Source organism: Ammospiza caudacuta, chromosome 4, assembly GCF_027887145.1.
Source record: "Ammospiza caudacuta isolate bAmmCau1 chromosome 4, bAmmCau1.pri, whole genome shotgun sequence".
In the NCBI taxonomy this organism is placed as follows: Eukaryota; Metazoa; Chordata; class Aves; order Passeriformes; family Passerellidae; genus Ammospiza; species Ammospiza caudacuta.
This window is the reverse complement of record NC_080596.1, coordinates 25,304,561-25,324,430: the sequence shown is the minus strand read 5'-3', so window position 1 is coordinate 25,324,430 and position 19,870 is coordinate 25,304,561. Positions and strand designations below refer to the sequence as shown.

The following is a 19,870-nucleotide window of genomic DNA, read 5'->3' as shown; positions in this document are numbered from 1 at the left end:
TGGCTACATAGCTAACAGCACCACATCTTTGCTATGTCAGGTCTCATAACCTTGTAAGACTGTAAATGTGACCGAGAAAAATGAGTGTGCGGGCAAGCTAAGGGGATCATTTTCTTCCTGTTGCTGCTAAGGCAACCTCCCCAAAGGTCTGTGAATGGTTTCTGGCTTGATCCCTGACACAGCACTGTATCAGCTTTCCCTCTAGTCTCTCCCCTGGTGCAGAAAGGGAAGAGAGGCTTCCTGCTGAGCCTGCCAAAGGCCCTGGAACTGCTATGCCCTGGCACTTTGATGTGCACTTAGCACAGGGGTCATTCCTTAATACGCCTCAATAGGCCTTAGTGTTCCTTGCTATGCCTGTGGTAGGAGAGAAGGGGCTCAAACCCTGTCCCGATTCTGGCCCACTTTGCTCGACCCTGCTACCCTATCCTTCCACCTCACTCCTCTTACCAGCTGAAAACCCAACTGCTGCTGTCTTTACCAGGCAACATGCTATAGTACTTCCCTGGAACACCACAGGACCGACACACGTCACTACTGCGCGTGTCTTTGAAAAGCTTTCATCATAAATGAGGGGGACCAAGACCTGACAGAACATTTGTTGCCCTAAGCCCTGGTTTGGTTTGGCTGTGCTCTGCTCCACCCAGGAGGTGTCTGCCTTTCATCCCCAACAGTAATCATCCCCAGGCATGAGGTAGGCAAGTGCCTTTTAACTGCAAGGAGCCAGATACAGTCTGAAAGTAATGCAGACAAGTATCAATGGGAGCCACACGAACACTGTACCTACCTAAATTACACTTACAAGTTTCATCTGAAACTCTTTACCTGCATTTGCTGTGTGCACCTCCAATAATTTCTGAACACAAATGACACTACTTAGAAACATGAGGGCAAACAAGGCAAGAAAAGGGTGGTCTTATGTGTTTAACCTGGGACAGCTACCAGGTTCAGCCCCTATTCAACCACCAACAATTCACATTACCATCCCCAGCAGGGATGCAAGGAGAGGAAGGGAGACCTGACAAGACATTGGCCTGTCTGAGATTTTGCTGAGATGCTATGACCCCGTTGTCATCATATTGCAAAGCTCCCATACCTTCTTGGTGATTTCTCACAGGCAGCTTCCCACAGCACTGACTCCTTCTTCTTCACAGCACAGCCAACAAACTCCAACTCACTTCACAACCAGCTAACCCATCTTTTGTAGCACTTGTCTTCTTACTGGACACAGCTGTGGCCTATTAAGGGCAGGCCAGTTCCTAATGTTTGGTGGTTAGTACAGCTGCAACTCCTCAGGTGTGAGACTACCTTCTGCAATATTTTCTTACACTCTATCCCCCCACATGACCCTGCACTGACAAGAGCTGTGGATGTTGTAACAGAAACATTTTAAAATATATTCCTCACTTTAAACTTCTAAAAGTAATTTCTGTTTCTGGGTTTTTTTTTAAACTTGTTACCTGCAGTGCTGAAAATATTTCCTTTCCTAAGCAAAAAGAATCTAACTAATGGCACAACATCAGCAGCACTTTTTTATCCTCTGCAAGAACAGCAGGTTTCCAGCACCACCCACAAACCAATCCAGCCTCCGACTGCCGTCTGATGCCCAAATACAAATTCACTGCAGCAGTGTAAGGAAAAAGCACCCAAAGAAGGAAACTATTTTCCAAGGTCTGGAACAAAGCATCAAAAGGCAGGAACTCAAATGCAGTTAGAAGTGATGACAGTCTGACTTTGGGTGCATGGTGCTGGAATGAGGGTATCATATCTGGGTTAAGACATATTGGAAATGCTGGATTAGATCAGACTCCCAGGCTATTTAGCTTTGCTTTTTGTCCCAATATACAAAGAGAGCAGACTGCATTATTTCAGTCAAAAAATGCTGAGCTGACAACTGGTTTTCTGAACCATATGCAAAAAGATACACCTTAATGACACAAAAAATTATAAATGAAAACTGTTCTTCCTCAAAAAAGATGCACTGACAGTCCTTACTAGGAAAAGGCACTTTGAAATAATTTCCCTACTTAGGACTTAGAATGTGCTACCTCTGAGGTCTTCTTTGGCTGAAGAAGGTACAAATCCTGCTTGCTTGGCTGTGGGCCTCTAGAGAAAGCAAACAAAAGTTGTTTCCCTCTGAATCTCTCAGGTGTAGCTGCCTCAGCTGAGCAACTCCCAAGTCACAGACAAAGCCAGACCTGCAGGAAACGAGGATTACTGGCTCAGGAAAGGTGTAACCAGCAGAGGAACGATAGGTATGCACATCTTTACTCACAAAATGAGAAGGCAGCTAGGTTTGCTTACTAAGGACTGTCTGACCCTTCTGCCCACTGATCTGTCCCATGTGAACAGTCCAAGAGCAACAGCAAAAAGCAGCCCTTGCTCCTTGCACATGCTCCTTGCACATGCTCACTCTCTGCATGCAGCAGTCACCAAGGACACACAGCCATGGCTCCCTATCCAAGAACGCCTCAAGAGCCAGGTGAGTGCAGCACTGTTCTCTGAAGCACAACACACTGTTAGCACATCAAAAATCCCCTCCAAAGACAGACAAGCACCTGTCCCAGCTCACAGCTTTGCTTTCAGGCGTGCTTGCTCAGGGAGTTTACTGAGGCATCAGTAGTCCTATACTTGTAGCAATATACTTACTACAAGAACACCCCGAGTCTTTTAAGGGCTCAAACCTTTACAACAGTTATTGGAAATGGCATCAAACAACTCAAATGTGGGTGAAGCAAACCACTGCACAGCTACCTGGCATTACTGACAGTCCAAACACCTTTTCAGACGTCCATGTACATCTGAATTTACCAAGGAAAACTTCTTAAGTTCATACTAACCCCTGCTACTGCTCTGAGAGAAAAGGGGCATCTTGGGAGGTGGGCGGGAGGAGGGAAGCCAAGTCCAGAAGCAGACAGGAAGCTCCCTGGTCAGAGACAACTGCAAATATTCAAAAGCTCCATTAAGTACACAATAGATAACACCCTGATAAGCTATCGTTCTTTCTACAATAGTCACAGAGAACAAAACGTTCAGGAGAGACAAAGCAATTGTGCAACAAGGCATGACCATCACATTATCCCTGGATACTGATCTGGATATCAAAAATACCTTGCCAAATCAGCCCTGTGTGCAGAAAATTGTGCAAGCACATCAGGCTCCTCCCTCAGGTCCTACCTGAAGCAGCTACAAGTGAGAAGGACACAGATGTGCTCCTCTCAAAGAAGCATTGTCAATGGAAGGCCAAGAAAAACCTGGAGGCATTACTTATTAATAAGACGAGCGACCAGAAATCCATGCATTCTCAGTGAAACCAAGGTAACTCCACAGTGAGGGGAGGAGGTCAAAAGCCAGATGATGTATGTCCTGAAGACTAGACCTGGCTGTGCAGGATCAACAGTAAAAATTATCTTTGCCCTTGCCTTGGAGCAAATCAGATATTCTTGTCACACAAGTACAGCATCCTTGGACAGCAAGAGACTTCCAGACACACAGCTCCACCCATTTATCGTGGGTTCTTTTAAGTAACCAACCCACTGGACACTGCAGGTCTGGATGGTGCTTGTGCATCACACTTCTATTCAGAAGCTTGTAGCAGGCTGTTATTAGCCAGGGCCATAGTAGAAAAAACACATAGTTGCTGGCCAGAACTTGTAATTGATTAAAGCATAATGAAGGGAATTTTTACTTTCTTACATACGTCAGTTCTGGATTTATAATTACCCATGCCATCCATGGACAGTGAGATTGCCCTCAGTTCCCCAAACACAGAAAGCAGTTCTGAGTGCTCAACAAGCCACCACAGGGAACATTGGCAGCTCCCTGCCCTGCATGAGACAGCATCATCTCTCAGGCACAGCAAAGCTCTGCTAGCAAGAGCTACAGCAGTGCTGGATGAGACTGACCAAGGGCAAAGCACAAACAAGAACTCTACAGTAGAGTTGCTGGCTGCACAACCTCCCAGAAAACCTGTAACCTAAATCCTTAGAGGATAAAGTCTTCTATGAAGTCTGACCTCTGCTGTTGCCTCTCCAGTTCCCAGCTCCTTACTTTCAGAAAATACTCTTCAGCCCACTCAGTAATCAGGGTATTAAAAATACACAACAGATGGAATCTACAACTTACACTGGTAGCTTCACTCCTGTCAGGCTTAGAAGCTGGGCAGGAAAGAGGGAGAACAGCTGTTTCCCACACTAGTGCTAATATAGCTTAACAAGTAAAAAGCTTCTAACTTTCCCCAAAATGGTGACCAGAGAGAGAAAAGTTTCTAGAAAAGAGTCTAATGGCTCTTAAAAGGGAGTTATCCATCCCCAGTCTCACTAGGCCATGGCTTGGTTACCACTGAGATCAAGCTTGTTTACTCCAAAGCAAAAAAATCTTGGCATGACTGACAGAAACACCTTTTCTTGCCAGAGCTCTAATAGCAAATGTCTGTGGAAAAGCCACTTGGAGAAATGCTGTTTACTTTGGTAATGAAGCAAGTTCCCTGGAACAAAGTCTTGCAATCTTCCCAAGAGGTGTTGCAATACCTTACCTGTACCTCAGCTACATACCAAACAGGCTGCTCTCAGAGCCTGAGAACTCCCTGGTGAGCTCAGAAGGCCAAGGCACCTCAGCAACTCCAGGCAGGACTGAGCCCTAGTCCTATCCTGGATACACCACCTGCATCCTAATTAAAACTGATGGCTGGGGCTTTTCTTCAACTTGAAGCAGAGCTAAGTCCCAGCCATCAACACCTGTTGAAGATGCTTATGAAAAAAGGGCCCCAAAACCATCTTCTCCATCCCCTTCTTTTTAACTGTATAAAGCCAAACTCTCCTCCTTGAAACTTTTTATTTAGGCAACTCTGAACTTAAGACCCCAGCTCACTGCTACAAGTGCTTAGAGGGAACATTAATACATAGCTGGACTAATAAACACCAAGGAAGAGAAGAAATTCCAAGCGGACAGTGGAGGCCAAGGCTCCCTTTCTGCTCAGGGAGTAACTGGCCTGAGGCTATGCTGCTTTTCCTCATTTAAGACCAGGTTTCAAGCTGCTGTCCAAATTCTCTCTGCAGAGATGAAAGGCTCTTGCCATTCAATATTCCAGCTCTTGACTCAAGTGCAAAGGGCTACATCTGCTCAAATGTCAGTTTGAAGTTTGGCTGCCAAGGAGACAGCTGACTTAGCCTCACAATAATTCAGGAACTAGAAGATCCCTTGTAGCTGAATGAAATGGATTTCTTACCCAAACAGGTACTTGCATTTGTACATTTTGTTTACAAACAGTTTGCACTCTTGTAAGGGCACCAAGCCCATGCCTGACACATGGCTGCAGTTCCTCACAGCAGTACTTTGTGCTCCCAAGTGTTGAAATTCTTGCTTTGAGGAGAAACCAAGCTCTAATTTCAAGTGTTTACATGTATTCCTGAGAGCAAGAAAAAAAATCTTACCATGATTAGGTTATGTAAAAAGTTTAATTATAAAATAAATAAGTTTGTTATGGAAACATTAAATATTAAATACAATAATAAATATTTACACATTTACAGATACAACTTGACAATTAATGCTGTTTCTCTGCTACCAGAAGATTTCTGCTCTGTTTATATAGAACACAAACACTCTTCCAAGAAGAAACTGAACTCAAATAATATTCTGTGCTCAAAACTGCATGGACAGTTAAGAAACCAAGGACACCTGGGTCAGAAAAGACTGAGGTAAGATGAGTTCTTCACACCTGAACGTAGAGCACAAGAGACAACTGCTTGCAAAGCATCAGTGCCTGAATTAAATTCTTCAAAGGAAAGGGTTCTTAGTAGTCAAGTTAAACTGATGAGATCTGATGTCTTTTATATTTAAGCACTGCTTAAAGCAGCAACAAGTATCTGTTTAACAGAAGTAGCTTTGTGTTTAGAAGAGATGGATCCAGCCTTATCAGTTGGTTGGAGCACGGATCTTTTCCTTTAGATGCAAACCTTCAGGTCTTGCATCCACTGTCTCAGCATCCTAGGAGACAAATCTGAACTCGGGCTAGCACACACGCAAATGGATAGCTCCACTCACACCATGAGTCCCACACAGCTCGGAGGGATTACTTCCACACACACAGCAACAGAGCCCAGGTGTGGCTGACAAAGATCTGTCACCAACGCCCTGCAAGTCACAACTACAGATGAAGCTCTTGGAAGCCAATATGGACAGGGAGCACAGTGACAACAGAATTAGGTTTTTCATCCACTGAGGTCTAGGGAGAAAAGCCATCCCAACCTCTTTCCCTTTCTCACTTTTGTAGAGGGAAGGAAGGGAATATCCTCCCTTCCATCCAGTCCTGAAAGCAGCAACAGGTTCTCCCCCTTAGAGTTAGAGCTGCCAAAGGAGAATTGCTAAGAGAACAAAGTCCATCCACACAACAGCCAAGACTGGAGCTCTAGCATGGAGAGAGGAGGCTTAGTAGCAGTAGTCTCCAGCAGGTCTTGACAGCAGGTACTGTCCCCCAACAAGCCAGCTCCTTCCACATCGTTGTGCCAAGATGCAGTAATAACTGGTGTCCTCAGCAAGTGATTCAGCAGCAAGTGGCCTGTTGACATCTCCTGGCAGCAGCCTCTCTCTGGATGAATCAGGGCTTAGTGGCAACAGCTCCAGCCCACAGTGTCCAGGTGGATGTGACAGGTAGCCAGAGGTACCCCGCAGCTTGGCCATGGCCACTTCAGAATTGCTCTGTAACAGGCAGACCAGGCACATTAATCAGCACCCGAGACACAAGCACCCTGTGCTAGCACCATGGCAAACCACCAAGCAAAGCAGGCAGCTAAGGATGTGCCCACGCCTGAGGGCACTGCCAGATACTCTTCAGCTTCAAGAAAGCTTTGAGCAAAACCCTCCAACTGTCACTGGACAAAGCTAGCCGACATGTGGCAAAGCAAAACTTGACAAGTCGGCTGGAATTTTGCAGGACTATCTTGTAAGGCTTCCTCCTCAGCTCATAGTGTAACTCCTTTCCAGTAATGGTCCTTGAGTCTGCTGTTACTTACGCCTGGCCTCAGAAAAGACCAACTTGCCTGCCCAGTAAAATCCACTAGATCACTCCCAGAAGCAATCCACACATGCCAAGGAGCTTTGGGCCTCAGTTGCTGTGACAGTATGCAACTTGACTGAGAGGCTGTGGTGCTCACAGAACTCGCAGCTTCCTTTTGGTCCACAGCTTCTGAGCACCAGAAACTTCCTGAAACTCTCCTTGCAGGAAAGATATGAAAATGCTCAGTACTTTTCTTCTAAGAGGTGATGATGCTCTAGTACCATCTTCCATGACTGAAGTCTACCACTGTTTCCTGCACTACATCTGCCTCTTTCCAGATACTCAGGACTTCCTCTTCATAGCTCCACTTATCTCAGTACAGCTTCCCATCCTCACTTGGTCTTTAACACGGCCAGAAATTTAACAGAGCTGTTGAACAACTTGTACAATTCAAGGTGGTTTTGAGAAACCAGAAAACCAAGCCAGCTGCTCACATGTAACTTATGTGTTTCAAGACACTTGGAGCACGAAAAGCAAACACTAGCTTTGCAAAACAAGCATGCAATTCCCATACAGCCTGGAAGGACTGAGAGGTGTTTGAAGTCAGCATTCATACCTGCTTTCTCCCCATTTACACACCAACATTGCCATTTCTGTTTTCTTGTCGCAGTTTTTTCCTTTCTTCTTTCTCTTCATACTGAGGACACTTTTTCCTGACCCTGTGGAATTATGGCATGTTAGAGATAATTTTGAACCCTGATGCACATCCGGTTGTCACCAGCTTCCCTATCCTCTGCAGCATTTGGACTCATGTTCTGTGAGTCCTCAAGCAACTCCTTGGCACCAGGGAGTTTCAAGCAAGACAAGTTTTTAAGCATTCAGCATCAAGCAGTATCTGCTGGTAAAATCACAGAATCTCTGAACTAGATGTCAACACTTGTGCCTCACAGAGACTGAGCTTCTTGACTTAAACCAGATTAGGGAGCAAGATGAAGAGAGGTTATTGCTGGGACTGAGCAAAGCAACAGGAGACATTCTGGGTGACAGATTTCCTAGTGGCTTGAACTTATATCTGCAGAGACCACACTGCCTTCCTCCACTCCACAGCAGAGCCCTGCAGGCTTCAAATCTAGTCCCTGTCTCTTGAATACATAATAAGGAAGTCCCTTACTGATTTCTCCAGTGTTTTTTAGTGACTACTCCCAGCAGCTTCTCTGGATGAGGGTACAGATTAGCGTGCATTCACCTTGTGAGAGTTCAGAACATGAAGCAAATGCACTTCATCAACTACCAATAATCATTTGCTCTTAGAGCACTACAGAACTGGTTACCTCTCCTAGCAGCAAGGAATGGGGCAGTGTTCAGAGAACAAGTGTTCATCCCAGCATTCCTCCAGTTCAGAGTTAAATATGAAGCAACACTGAAATGACAAAGCATACCTTGTTTCCTGAGTTGCAGAAAAAGGTACAGCACGTACCCAACTCAGATAATGTGCTTCATCTAGATCTAAAATTAGACTGAACCTTGGAGTTACTATAACATCCCAGGCCCTAACAGTGCTGGAGCAGCAGTAAGAGAACTGCAGGACTGTTTCAGTATTTCTGTTTGTTATATGGTTTGAAACAGGTACCAAGAAAAGCTCTTTGAATTAATTCTCACCAGGACTCCAGATTATGACAACCCACCACACTGAACTGCAGGGGCTGGTTCAGCTGAAATAGTGCTTCCTTCCTATTAACAGCAAGCAGAATTTGGGACCAGCAGCATTTGCCTCCCCACTTGCTTCCCCTCCAAGTGCCGGCATTTAAGCCCAGCAACATCCATTAACAAATGGACTCTCAGAGCACCATCTCGTACCCTCCACCTGTGCATGCAGCTGTTGGCTAACAGCCATGCACTAGGCTATCACATGGCTGCTTGCAGGTTTCTCCACCAGGATTAGGGAACGCAGTCCTGTGTCAGCATTAATGTTCCTCCTGGGCTTCCTGCTGTTGCTCTGCAGCACTCTAACTACCCTGGCTGTAGCAAGAGCAGGAAGGCTCTTGGTTTACAATGTAAGGGTCACGGACCTTGCTTCTACCCTCCAGACATACCCAAGCTGGGATAAGAACCCATCCTTTCCAGCTGCTTTTCACAGAGGTAACTCGGATGAGCCATGCACATTCAGGTGTTATTGGGCACAGGCCCTGCTCACACTTAAGGAAGACAGACACCAAAGAGGATAATACTTACTGCACTATCACAATGATAAGTACAGTAATGAAGCTGATGCTCGAGAGCAGCACAGCTACCACTACCAGCACAGTCTTTGAGTAGTCTGCCACATCATTCTTCCTTTGAGTCTTCATGAACTGCTCACCACAGCGCTCACCAAAAAAATCCTGATGACACCTGCAAGTAAATATTAACACAAGTTCTTATCAGCTCCTGTGCTGTCTGGAGCTAAGGACACCCACACATACTCAAACCTGACTTAGACATCTTCTGAGTTTCCCATGAATCTCAAGGTGCTCACTTCAGAGCAGGTTCGTGAAATGCAGTCACTGCTCTAGCACAAGGTTTGTCAGCATTTCAACAAGTCGAGATTAGTTTGGGTGTGATGTTCCAGAAAGACACGCCTTTTCATTCTTTTGGTTTGAGTTTATGACCAACTGATGAGTTCAGTGGCTTGTTATGCATCTCAGATTCCATCATCACTTAATCTACATGGCAGAAGGATTCTCAGTCAAAATACTGCAGGAGATGGACCTATACCAAACTGATACCTGATTTTTCCTCTGAGCCCTCGGATGCCACTGGCTCATGGCACTGACACCTAACTCACAAGCTATAAGTAACTTACTTGCAGGTCACCATCTGGAGATGTTCTAGGTAAATGCATTCTCCATGGATGCAAAAGTTTTTGTATTCCATTTCACAGGGAGTCCCTTTCTTCTTGTTTTTCCCTCTGTTCTTCTTCCTTCTTGATTTGCCAGCATTCTTCTCTCCCCCCCTCTTTGCTGGCTTGGGTTTAACCACAGGTTCCACTGAAAAAAGGACATGACGCCTTGGTGTAAAAGTGCTAGAAAGCACAATTCTGAGAAAATTGAATTAAAGAATTTGATGAGAGCCAGGAGGACCACCACCACAGGAGAATCTGTGACCAGGAAGCACAGGATGCAAGCGAGAATGCTGCTGGGCATCTCACACCCAGCACAAAGGCAGCAAGCTCAGCAGCACATTGAAGCACAACTCTGCTACACTTAAGTCCTGTGCCATGCAGACCAGAGCCAGAAGAAGCAGATGAGCCAAGAGCCACCAAAGATGAAGAGCAGCAGAGATGCAGGACTGCAGCATTTCATAGCACTTGCTGTGCTATGAAACATTTCATAAGACACTTGAGAGTAACAGCACAGTTTCAAGCAAAGGCCTGTAAAGAACAGGGAGTTCATGCTGAGCCCAGCCATGCTCTAGTGTTACATGGGCACAGGTACAAGGTTAATAGCTCCATTTCTCTAAACTCTCCATTTGCATCGGTGATGAAAGGCACTGGAACTCGCTACATAGTCCTGGGCACTTGCCGAGGCAAAGCAGCTTGCAGTCCCGGTTGGCATACTTGTTTCTCCTAAACAACCTGCAGTGCTGTCTTCAGAAGGAGAGCACTCCTTTCCAGTTCTCCTGCTTTGGGAGAGATGCTGAGCGCAGGGAAGGAGTGAAGGCCAGAGTCCGCGACACTCAGCCTATTTACTCTGCCGCTTACTGCTGCCCCTCATTATCTCAATTAACACAAACCTCTAGAAGAGTGTGGTTTAAAATCCTGGTGACTTAGTAGCCCTTGAATTGAGGCAAGGGCAAACAGGTTCCTTTCACTGAGGAGAGCAGACCAGCCACTGACTGAGGATCAGAAGCTCCAGAGCAGCCCCATGCAGCAATCCGAGTTCAACAGCACTAGTTTGAAATAACTTGGCGCAGCAAGAGCCCGCCCCCTGCACTGCTAGCCCTAAAGCGGCCCTGGCAGCGCAACACTGCTGCTCAGGAGTAACAGTTACCCCAGGGATTTAAATAGGCCCTAGGAAACAGCAAAGCTATTTACAACAAGCTCCAGTTTTGCTCTTGTGCTCTGAAGACCTGATGAAAATCATTTTTGGGTGATTAATATTTTACCCACAGTTCTATGCATACAGGCAATCACCACAATAGGGCACAACTGGATCTAACTACTTCCTAACCCTGTATTTCTGGTGCTGAGAGCCCATTCAAAGAAACAAGGTGTAGCTCACTGTTGTCTAGACAGCTGATCATTTTCACTTCTAGAGCAACAAGCCTGGCTTGAAGTTACTTAAAAGCAAAAATGCCTTCAGCAACCAGAAGTCTGATTAAAACCGTATGAGCTATATTAATATGTAAACGAGGTACACAGCTCCTGCAGCAAGGTTTCCTGTGCCTGGCAGTGTGAGCTCACTGCTGACAGTCAAAGGCCCCTGTTCTGTCCCGTCTGACTTGATCTTTAGGTTCGCGCTTTCATAATTGAGGCCACTTCCCTCCCTCCCTCTCCCAGGCTCAGCTTGTCAGCTCGATCTCGGTGTCCCTGTCTGCAGGCTGCACGGCCAGGAAAGCCATCCGCAGCTGAATCATAACAGCTTCAAGGTTTAGCCACAGATAAACCTCACGCCAAGCAGAAGAGCTGGTCTACAAACCAACCACCTTAGGTAACAAGTCTAGTTTCTGTGCAGTTAAGACAGCACTTCAGTCATCAAGCCAGTAGTTTGACAGGCTAAACTGCTTGACAACACCGACAGGCGCGTTTCCCCCAGAGATCTTCACAGGAAACTTAAGCACAAGTCCACCAGTTCCCTCAAGTGACCACAATGAGCATGGTCCCACCTAATTTAATAGGTCCTTTAGTCACATTCAAGTCTCAGGGTGCTTCTGCAGGAAAATCAGTAGTCAGATCCACCCCGGAGGCAACAGGACCAGCCTACTCACACCTACTGAGGTTCAAATCACTTGCAGATACCTGGCTTGTACTGCAACTACACTCAGCCCAGAACCAACAAAATGCTCCCGTTCCCACAGTAAGGCAGACTGTTCAGATCTCCTCACAGCTCAGCAAGCAGGCAAATTACAATAAATACACCCAATACCTATTGACAGTGAAGCACTGGCCTAAAGATGTTTAGCAAACTTTCCTGTGGCTACTTAAAGGATTTAAGTGCCTGCTTTCCCAACAAAATTTCAGTTGACTCCAACCCAAATAGGCCACCATCAGAAATTATCCAGAAAAATTCTTGCAGCAAGACCAACAACTTGATGTAAAACAAACCTTTAGGGCCAAACAGCACCTAAATCTCCACTGATAGTTCTACACTAAGGAGGTGGTCACCATCTGACCCCAGTCATCCTGTGAGGTTTATCAGGAAATAAAGCTATGCACAGTAAGCTACCGGCTGGCCTGCAGCTTCCACTCACCCTGGGCACATTCAAGCTAGGTTTCCACCCCGACAGCTATTTCTAAAGCAGCAGCTTCAAGCACAAGCACGTTTTTGCTCCATACTCCACGAGCTAAGCACATCAGTGTGTACAGGAAAGAAAAGGCGTAAGTTGGGACTCTCAAGTTGCAAGATCCCAGAGCCGCCGACTCACCTCGGATCAAGTCGTCCACGATGTACTGGTGAACGGGCGGCGCCTCCTCATACTCCTCCTCATCCTCCTCATAGTCAGGACCCGGCACGGGCTCGCCCTCACGGCTCCCGGCCTCCCGCTCCTCGTGCCGCTGCGGCTCCGTGGCGTTGGGCGACGACCCGGCGGCCGCACGGTTCGCTTTTGAAGGAGGGCAAACAGCGCAGTGAGCAGGGGGGCAGAGGGGTCGCCACCGAGCGCGGAGTCCCTCACTCGACTCAGCGCTTTCCCGCCCACGGCCGCGGCGCGAGTCCCCCGCCTCAGGCGCGAGCGCGGGCTCGGCCGAGTCCCGATCTCCCCCGTCCCGTCCCTCACGCACCTGCCAGCACGGCCAGCGCGGCCATCAGCACCAGGGCCCTCATCGTCCGTACTCGCGGCGGGAGGCGACAGAGATACAGAGAGAACGGGGCAAAAGGAGTCGCCGTAGCACAACAGGTGCCGGCGGCGCGCAGCTCTCCATGAGGAGCCGCCTGCCGCCGCCGTCCACTTTATGGGCGCCTGGAGCTGGGGGCGCGGACGTGAGCGACGTAAGAGGGGCGGGGCCGAGCGGGGCGGGATCGTGGAATCCCAGAATCACAGAATGACGGAGTCCCAGAGCGATAGAAGCATACAATCTCCCACTGCTTTTTCGTTGCAAGGGACATTGAGTACCACCTCGTTCCACCCCCTGCCATGGACAAGGGGATCTTCTAAAAGACCATGTTGCTCCAAGCCCCGTCCAACCAGCCTGGCCTGGAACACCTCTAGGGATCGGGTACCCGCAGCCTCCCTGGGCAACCTGGATCCCGCGAGTCGGGAGCGAGCCGGGTTATTGCGGACACACCTGTCTGCTCCTTGCTGTCCCCGCATCTCCCACAGGAGTGTTTTCCAGCGATAAACCCGGTCATCAACCCCCCCCCCCTTCCCCCCCCTCTCCGCCTAGCTAGCTACGTCTCCCTGAGCGGGGATGAGTAAGGGCTGAGTAAGCGGTGGCACCCACCGGGCAGGGACAAATGTGCTCCTCGGGGGCACTGCGACTCACGGCTGCCTCGGAGAGCTCCCTGGAGGGCACCTCCTCATGGCCACCTCTCCGGGCTGTTGTAGCACCTGCTGAAGAATCCCAGAATTATCAAGGTTGGAAGACACCTGTAAGACCACCGAGTCCAACCTCAATGCAGCACTGCCACTGTAACCCCTAAAACCCTGAACCACATTGCCCAGCACCAGATCCAGATGCGTCTTGAACACCTCCAGGGATGGTGAGTCCACCATATCCCTGGGCAACCTATCCCAGTGCCTGAGCACCCAAACAGCAAAAAACCATTTTTCTAGTATCTAATCCGAATCTCCCTTGTCTCCTCTTAAGGCCATTTCCTCTCGTACTCTCACTGCAGGCACAGCAGAAGAGACTGGGTGCTCCACATCACTACGACCTCCTTTCAGGTAGTTGTAGCGGGAGCTGCTGCTTTGAGAGGAGAAGAACTGGGACAGCATGAGAACCCAGAGAAGCCCAGAGGGTCGAGGATGAAGGGAGTGGTGTCCCCCTGCTCCGGTCCCACAGCACAGCAAGCTAGGAGGGCAGCTGGTGGCAATGCTCCACTGGGAAAGGAGGATTTGGACTTTTAACTGAAAGAGGACAGCATGTTACTCACGGCTCAGGAAGCTGATGGAGCCTTTGCTCAAGGTGGCAGGGGTCAAAGTGGTTCGGTCACTGAACCTTTTCCCTTCTTCGATGGGCACACATGATATGTGGCTCCTGGTGTTTTTGCCATGCCATGCCAATCCTGAGAAGCAATGCGCAAGAGGTCTGGAAAAGAAGATGCTGAATCAGTCACTCAGATGTTATGCTGACACAGATAGCTCCAGCAAACCTTTGACAGCCCTTTTGTGCAATTGAAACTGTCTGAAACAGTGAGCAGGAGCTGACAGCTTTACTTCTGGGGGTTTTGTCATGTTTCCCCTTCGCTGCCTGTCCTCAGAGGGACAGCAGAGAAAAGACAAATCCCACTCATTACTGCAACCCCATGTCAGAGAGCTCTGCAGGCAGTCAACAAGCAGGTCCTGGGCTATTTGGGGGACAGCCAGGGGCTTCAGAGGGCTCCTCCTTTCCCCCTTGGACTGGAGTTCCCTTCCTGCAAGACCTCCGTAAGTCTCAGTGCCTGGAGTTCACTCTGTGATCTTTTGCATGTGAGGGGAGTTTCTCCAGAGGCAGAGACTTTGAGGTTTGGAGTTTCTTCTGATGAAACATGGGGTTGGTGATTTGAGAATGGCAAAAGAAAGGTTTGTCAGCCAGGAATCCTCCCTCCTGCTCTGCTCAAGGCTGGCTTCCTCAGCCAGGCACCACAGCTCCCCCCACAAATTTTTCTTTTCTTCAGCTGTTAAAACAAAATATTTCTCCCATTTTTTTTAAATCAGAGGTTCACTGGAAACATTTAAATAATTTTTTTAAGTCCAGTCTGAGAAATATACTGAGCACTGAACACTCCTGCCCCGTTTGCTGCACTTGGCAAATTGCTGAGCAATTGGAGGAGGCTTAGTGGGGAGGGGGGGGAAAGGTTGCATGTCCCATCCCAAGTGCAATTGCCCGTGTTACCTGCTCTGTTTAGAGACCAAACACTGCATATCCAGCAGCTGACTCACCATGTTCTCTCTCTTCTCCAGTCTCCAGCTGATAGCTCTATCTCACTGACGGCCAGCAGCCAGGAATTTGGCTTGCCATGATTTGAATTGGTCATTTCATCAGCTTCCTCCTGCTAGTCCTCCCTGTGACCTTGAAGAAGAAGGGGCGGCCTGGCATCAACCAGCACAACTCCTCAGAGTCCAGAAAGTGCAGCAAGATGGTGATGGGCACCCAGTTACTCATGGAGAGGTTCTGGTAGGGACATCAGGGGAGCACTTCCCAAATGGCAGCTGCCTGGCCAAGCCCTGCTTGGCTGTTTCTTGGAGAGAACATCCTCCAGAGCCACACATTTCAGGACATTCTGGATGGGATCTGCCACAAGCCCCAGCTTTTCTGTGTGCTGTGAGGAAAAAGGCACTAAGCCTGGCCACTGCTCTCTTCCAGGGCTGGAAGGACATTTGGATTCTGTCCCCAGGATGAACTTCCAGAAGGTATCGCCAGGCATGGTGCAAGGAGGAGAAGCCTTAAGGGGGCTGCAGTGGGCAAGCCCCCTGGGCTGCCCCACTGCAGCAGGGCCTGGGGCTGAGTTGCTGGGGCTGCAAGGGCAGGGCTCCCCTTTGGGAAGGCGCTGGTTTCCTGTGGATGCAGAGTGCCACCTACTGAGCCACCGCTCGCTCCCGGCAGCACCAGGGGTTCTCTGGCAGGACACCCAGGCTGGAGCTGCTGCTCAGAGAGTCCTTGCCCTGGCTGTTCCATGGGGCTCGTCCCAGGGGACAGAGAGCTGCCCCAAAGGCTGGTGAGCCCCAGTGGGTTCAGCTTACAGATGAGCAGGGAATCTATGCAAGGGGCTGCATGTTCAGCACAGTTCTTGGCACCTGCCCTGAGCCAGACCTGGTTTTCCATAGGCTGGCAGTGAAGGGAGACAAGATGGGCTCAGGAGCCTGGCCAGTCCTCCCTGGGCCTTGACAATCATTTTGAAGACTTTCAGCACTGATTGGGCTCAGACAGCACCTGGCAGCACCCAGTGCAGGTGACATTGGTGGTGACATCTCTTTGTCCCTCGGATCCCTGTCCTTGTTTGTGGAACAGGGGGTGCCAGCACACAGCCATCACTTCCCAGCTGTGCCATGATAATCCAGGGCATAGGCATGGGCTTGTGGAGGAGCAGTGCCGCCCATGCTGACAGCTGCTGGGCCTTGTCCTTGGCATATCATTGCTTCCAGGAGAGTCTGAGTGCCTGCTGGGATCTTATTCACTCTCTTTACTTTTGATAAAACCCCTGAGAAATGCGTGAAGGGAAAGGGAGTACCTGAAATACCATCCCATTAATGTTCTTCACTGACATCAAATGTTTATTTTGCAGGGGTGGGCAGAGCTGACCTGGTATTTGAACATGAGTTATCCTTTCTCATCCATCCAGCTGAGAACAGGTGGAAAAGGGTAATGACTCAAACCAGAGTGGTGTCTGTCTGGGAAGCTCACCAGACTTTCACTTCACTTGTGAGCTTCAGACACCACTATCTGCTGCTATCAGCAGCTCCCTCACAGGCAGGGAGGGAGCTTTGAAGTGAGGCATGTGTGACTCCGGCTCCTGCTGATGTAAATCAAGATTGCTCTAATAAAGAGCATGCAAGTGCATAGCCAGGGTGTTGGGGAGAAAGGGAGGGAAAGGCCTGGATATTGCCTTTCTGGATATTGGTGGAGTTTGTTGACCTCTGAGACATGCAGGCGTTGAGGTGGCTGTGCCTCCCTGCCGAGAAAGCTCTCAGCAAAGAATCCTATTCCTAAGATGGTGACTTCTCCCTGTGCTCCCCTCCTTCCCTGGAGACCTGACTGAAGCAGGGGTTGCAAAACATGTCCAGAAAGGGGAGAATTTATGCACTGTTCTCCCAGGAAAGTCTGCCCAGTGCTCTGTATTTTCCTTCACATTTGAGCATGTCTTTTGGAGCATGTCTAAGAAGAAAAAACAAAAAGAACAGAATCTGCTGGCCCTATGAAGACAAGATTTTGTGGAATTTTCTGTCACTTATATTAATACAAATGGAAAAATGGTGCCTTTTTCAGGTCCCTCCTGAAAATCAGGCAGACAACATCAACTCCAGGGACCCAGAGCACCCTTGCTTAATCTGATGAAACACGCAGCAGTGCTACGGAGTGTGATGCTACCAAATGACAGCAGTGGGGCTTTACACTTGCTTTCCACAGGCTTTCCTGAAAGGCAGGCAGTGGGGAGCACAGCCTGATCATTTGCAAAATGCCCTGTGCCATGCTGTGGCTGCAGTCACTGCCTCTCACTGGCACTAGGCAGAGTTCAGCAGGACATGCCCAGCGTGGTTTTGCTTCAGGGGTGCTGCAAGCCTGCCCAGGACAGCCATCCCGATGCCTGCTAGGAAGATTTTTGGGAAGTTGTCTGCTGTTAGCACACTGTCCTGGGCTTCAGCTGCTGTTTTTCACACAGTGTGCACTGAACAGCTCTCCTTTGACCAAACACATCCTCCAGCACTCACCCACTCGTTTTTGTGCAATAGCTCAGCCTGTAAATGCTTGGGGGCACATCCTGACCCCAGCAGTAATTTTAAGGGCCTGAAGCCGGGACATGGATGAGGCAATACTGGATTTACACTAGAATGGGGAGCTGCCCCTCAGCTAGCAATCTTCTTCTCTAAAATACCACATCCTGCCATGCTGCACTGAAAATTGCTGCCCTTCCTTCTATTTCCCTGAGGCAATTGGCAGGATTGTCCCAGGACTCTCTGAAGAGGGCAGGCTCGTGGCTATCCCCACATGCAGCCCAAGCCAGGCTCCCCAGTGGTACCCCAGGGCAAAGCCACCCTGCTGGCACCCCTGGACAGAAGGGGCAAGGTGCTTTAGATAGGAATCTCTAAGGACACAGAGGCTCAGCTGCTGTGGCCAGTGCCTACACGCATTTACCTGACAACATTACTGTAGCCCTTCACCTTCAGAATGATAGTGCTCCACCTGCAGTGCACATTATTGTACATATTCAGCTTACCACACCATTGTTAGATGAGGAAAATCATCCAGTCATGTCTCTAACATCTCCATACTGCAGCACAGAACAGTGCCTGGCAGAGGAGAGCACCCAGCTCAGCACCTCCCAAAGGTGCATGGAACCACTGGATCACTCTGCACGGGCTCAAGAGGTCCCCATTCTAAAAAGAAGAGAAAAACATGTTAAAATGTGAAGCGTGTTCAAGGTAGCAGAAGCTGTGTGACAACTGTTCATTGAGTTGGGAGATCTCCCAGCTCAATCCCAGGATGCACTGACTTGGAGACCAAGTGTAGTTATGTGGGCAGGGTGGCTGCTTGAAAAATGATGCCTATACTTGGGAAAATAGAGGTGGTCTGGCCCAGTGTCTTAGAGACTGAGCTGAAAAAGAGTCAGAGCACAAACCTCCAAATTAAGAGAAGCCTCCCCAAAGCAAACTGCCACTGTCTGGTGGTAGAGATGGAGTGGCAACAACCTGGGCCTGCCTTTAAGGGTCTTGGCCGTGGAACTCTGGCTGACTTAAAGCGTGTTGGTGCTGATGGGAGCTGCAGCAGGGATTCTGACTGAGTTTGTTATGTCCCTTTCCTCACCTTGGGGTATGAAGTCACCTGGGAGATGTCTATCACAGCTCATTTGAGAGCACAGACCCTGTGAGCAAATTATAGAGTACTGCCTGTTTTGGGGAATGCAACCCCACGTAAGGACTGGGAGCACATGACAGAGGCTGTGATGTTTTCCCCCTGCATTGCACATTATTTCCAGTTATGTCCAGAGCAGCAGAGAAATAAAGGACATGTGAGGATTGTTTGGGAATTTTCTCCTGGAAGTGCAGCTTCAGTCTTAGCCTTTTTGCTTTGAGATCTTCCTAGTGCCTTCCCACTGGGTGCATCAGGTGGTGACTTTTCTTCACCTATTTGAAGTCATTTGGTATGTGGAGAAAGAATGAATCACAGGAGAAGCCTACAGCAATTAGCAACTCCTTTCCTCTCACCTTTGCCATAGCTAAGTTTTTTCCCTAGCACAAAGGCCAGGCAAGGCTTCCTACGCACAACAAGGATTACGTAGATCACTCTGGATTTTGATTTTTTTCACAGGCCATGAGCAAGCAAAGAAGCTCAGGAGAACACTCCATTTCACAGGCATGTTAGTTATGCTCCCTTGGAAATCCCATTGTTTGCTGGTGGTGCCTGCGTTTGCCAGTGCTGTGCCCTCATGACTCCAGCTGCCTTGAACCGTGCCAGGGTGCCAGCAGAGGGGCATGAAACTTGGCAAAGGAGAAAGGTGCTGCTGGAATCAGTCAGTCCTGGCAGCTGGAGTGTTCATGGCAGCTCAGTGAGGGCTTTGGAAACTACTTCCCTTTGTCAGCAGAACATGAGCAGGGAGAGCACCTGGTGCCCCCTTTCTCCACGTGTCACCTGATCCCCATGTCGCCCGTGTGTCACGTGTGTCCTGGCAGCGTGGGGCCAGCGTGTTCCCAGGATGGGGCTGCTGAGACACCGCGTGAGTAAGGGCTCATTTGCATAAAGATTGCACACTCATGCTGCCAAGGAGGTTTCCTAGGCACAGGCTCATTTCCTCCTGTAGGTGGGTTTGCCTCCATGCAGGAAAA

At 48.8% G+C, this 19,870-nt stretch overlaps 1 protein-coding gene across 1 annotated transcript; it reads right to left on the bottom strand.

Moving 5' to 3' along the window:
- Positions 1–5,434: 5,434 nt before the first annotated feature.
- On the bottom strand, positions 5,435–13,101 carry AREG (amphiregulin). The gene is made up of 6 exons (XM_058804087.1): positions 12,972–13,101; positions 12,617–12,793; positions 9,837–10,020; positions 9,227–9,385; positions 7,611–7,713; positions 5,435–6,696 (listed from the first exon to the last, which is right to left on the bottom strand). The coding sequence occupies exons 1-5, from the start codon at positions 13,012–13,014 to the stop codon at positions 7,626–7,628; spliced, it is 651 nt and encodes a 216-aa protein (XP_058660070.1). The 5' UTR covers positions 13,015–13,101; the 3' UTR covers positions 5,435–6,696; positions 7,611–7,625.
- Between the last annotated feature and the right edge of the window lie 6,769 nt (positions 13,102–19,870).

Coding starts and splice junctions, on each gene's coding strand:
- AREG (XM_058804087.1), bottom strand. CDS start 13,014: ATGAGGGCCCTGGTGCTGATGGCCGCGCTGGCCGTGCTGGCAG. Junction 9,386..9,836: donor CTCCAGATGGTGACCTGCAA/GTAAGTTACTTA, acceptor ATTTACTTGCAG/GTGTCATCAGGATTTTTTTG. Junction 7,714..9,226: donor CTTATCATTGTGATAGTGCA/GTAAGTATTATC, acceptor ATAATTCCACAG/GGTCAGGAAAAAGTGTCCTC.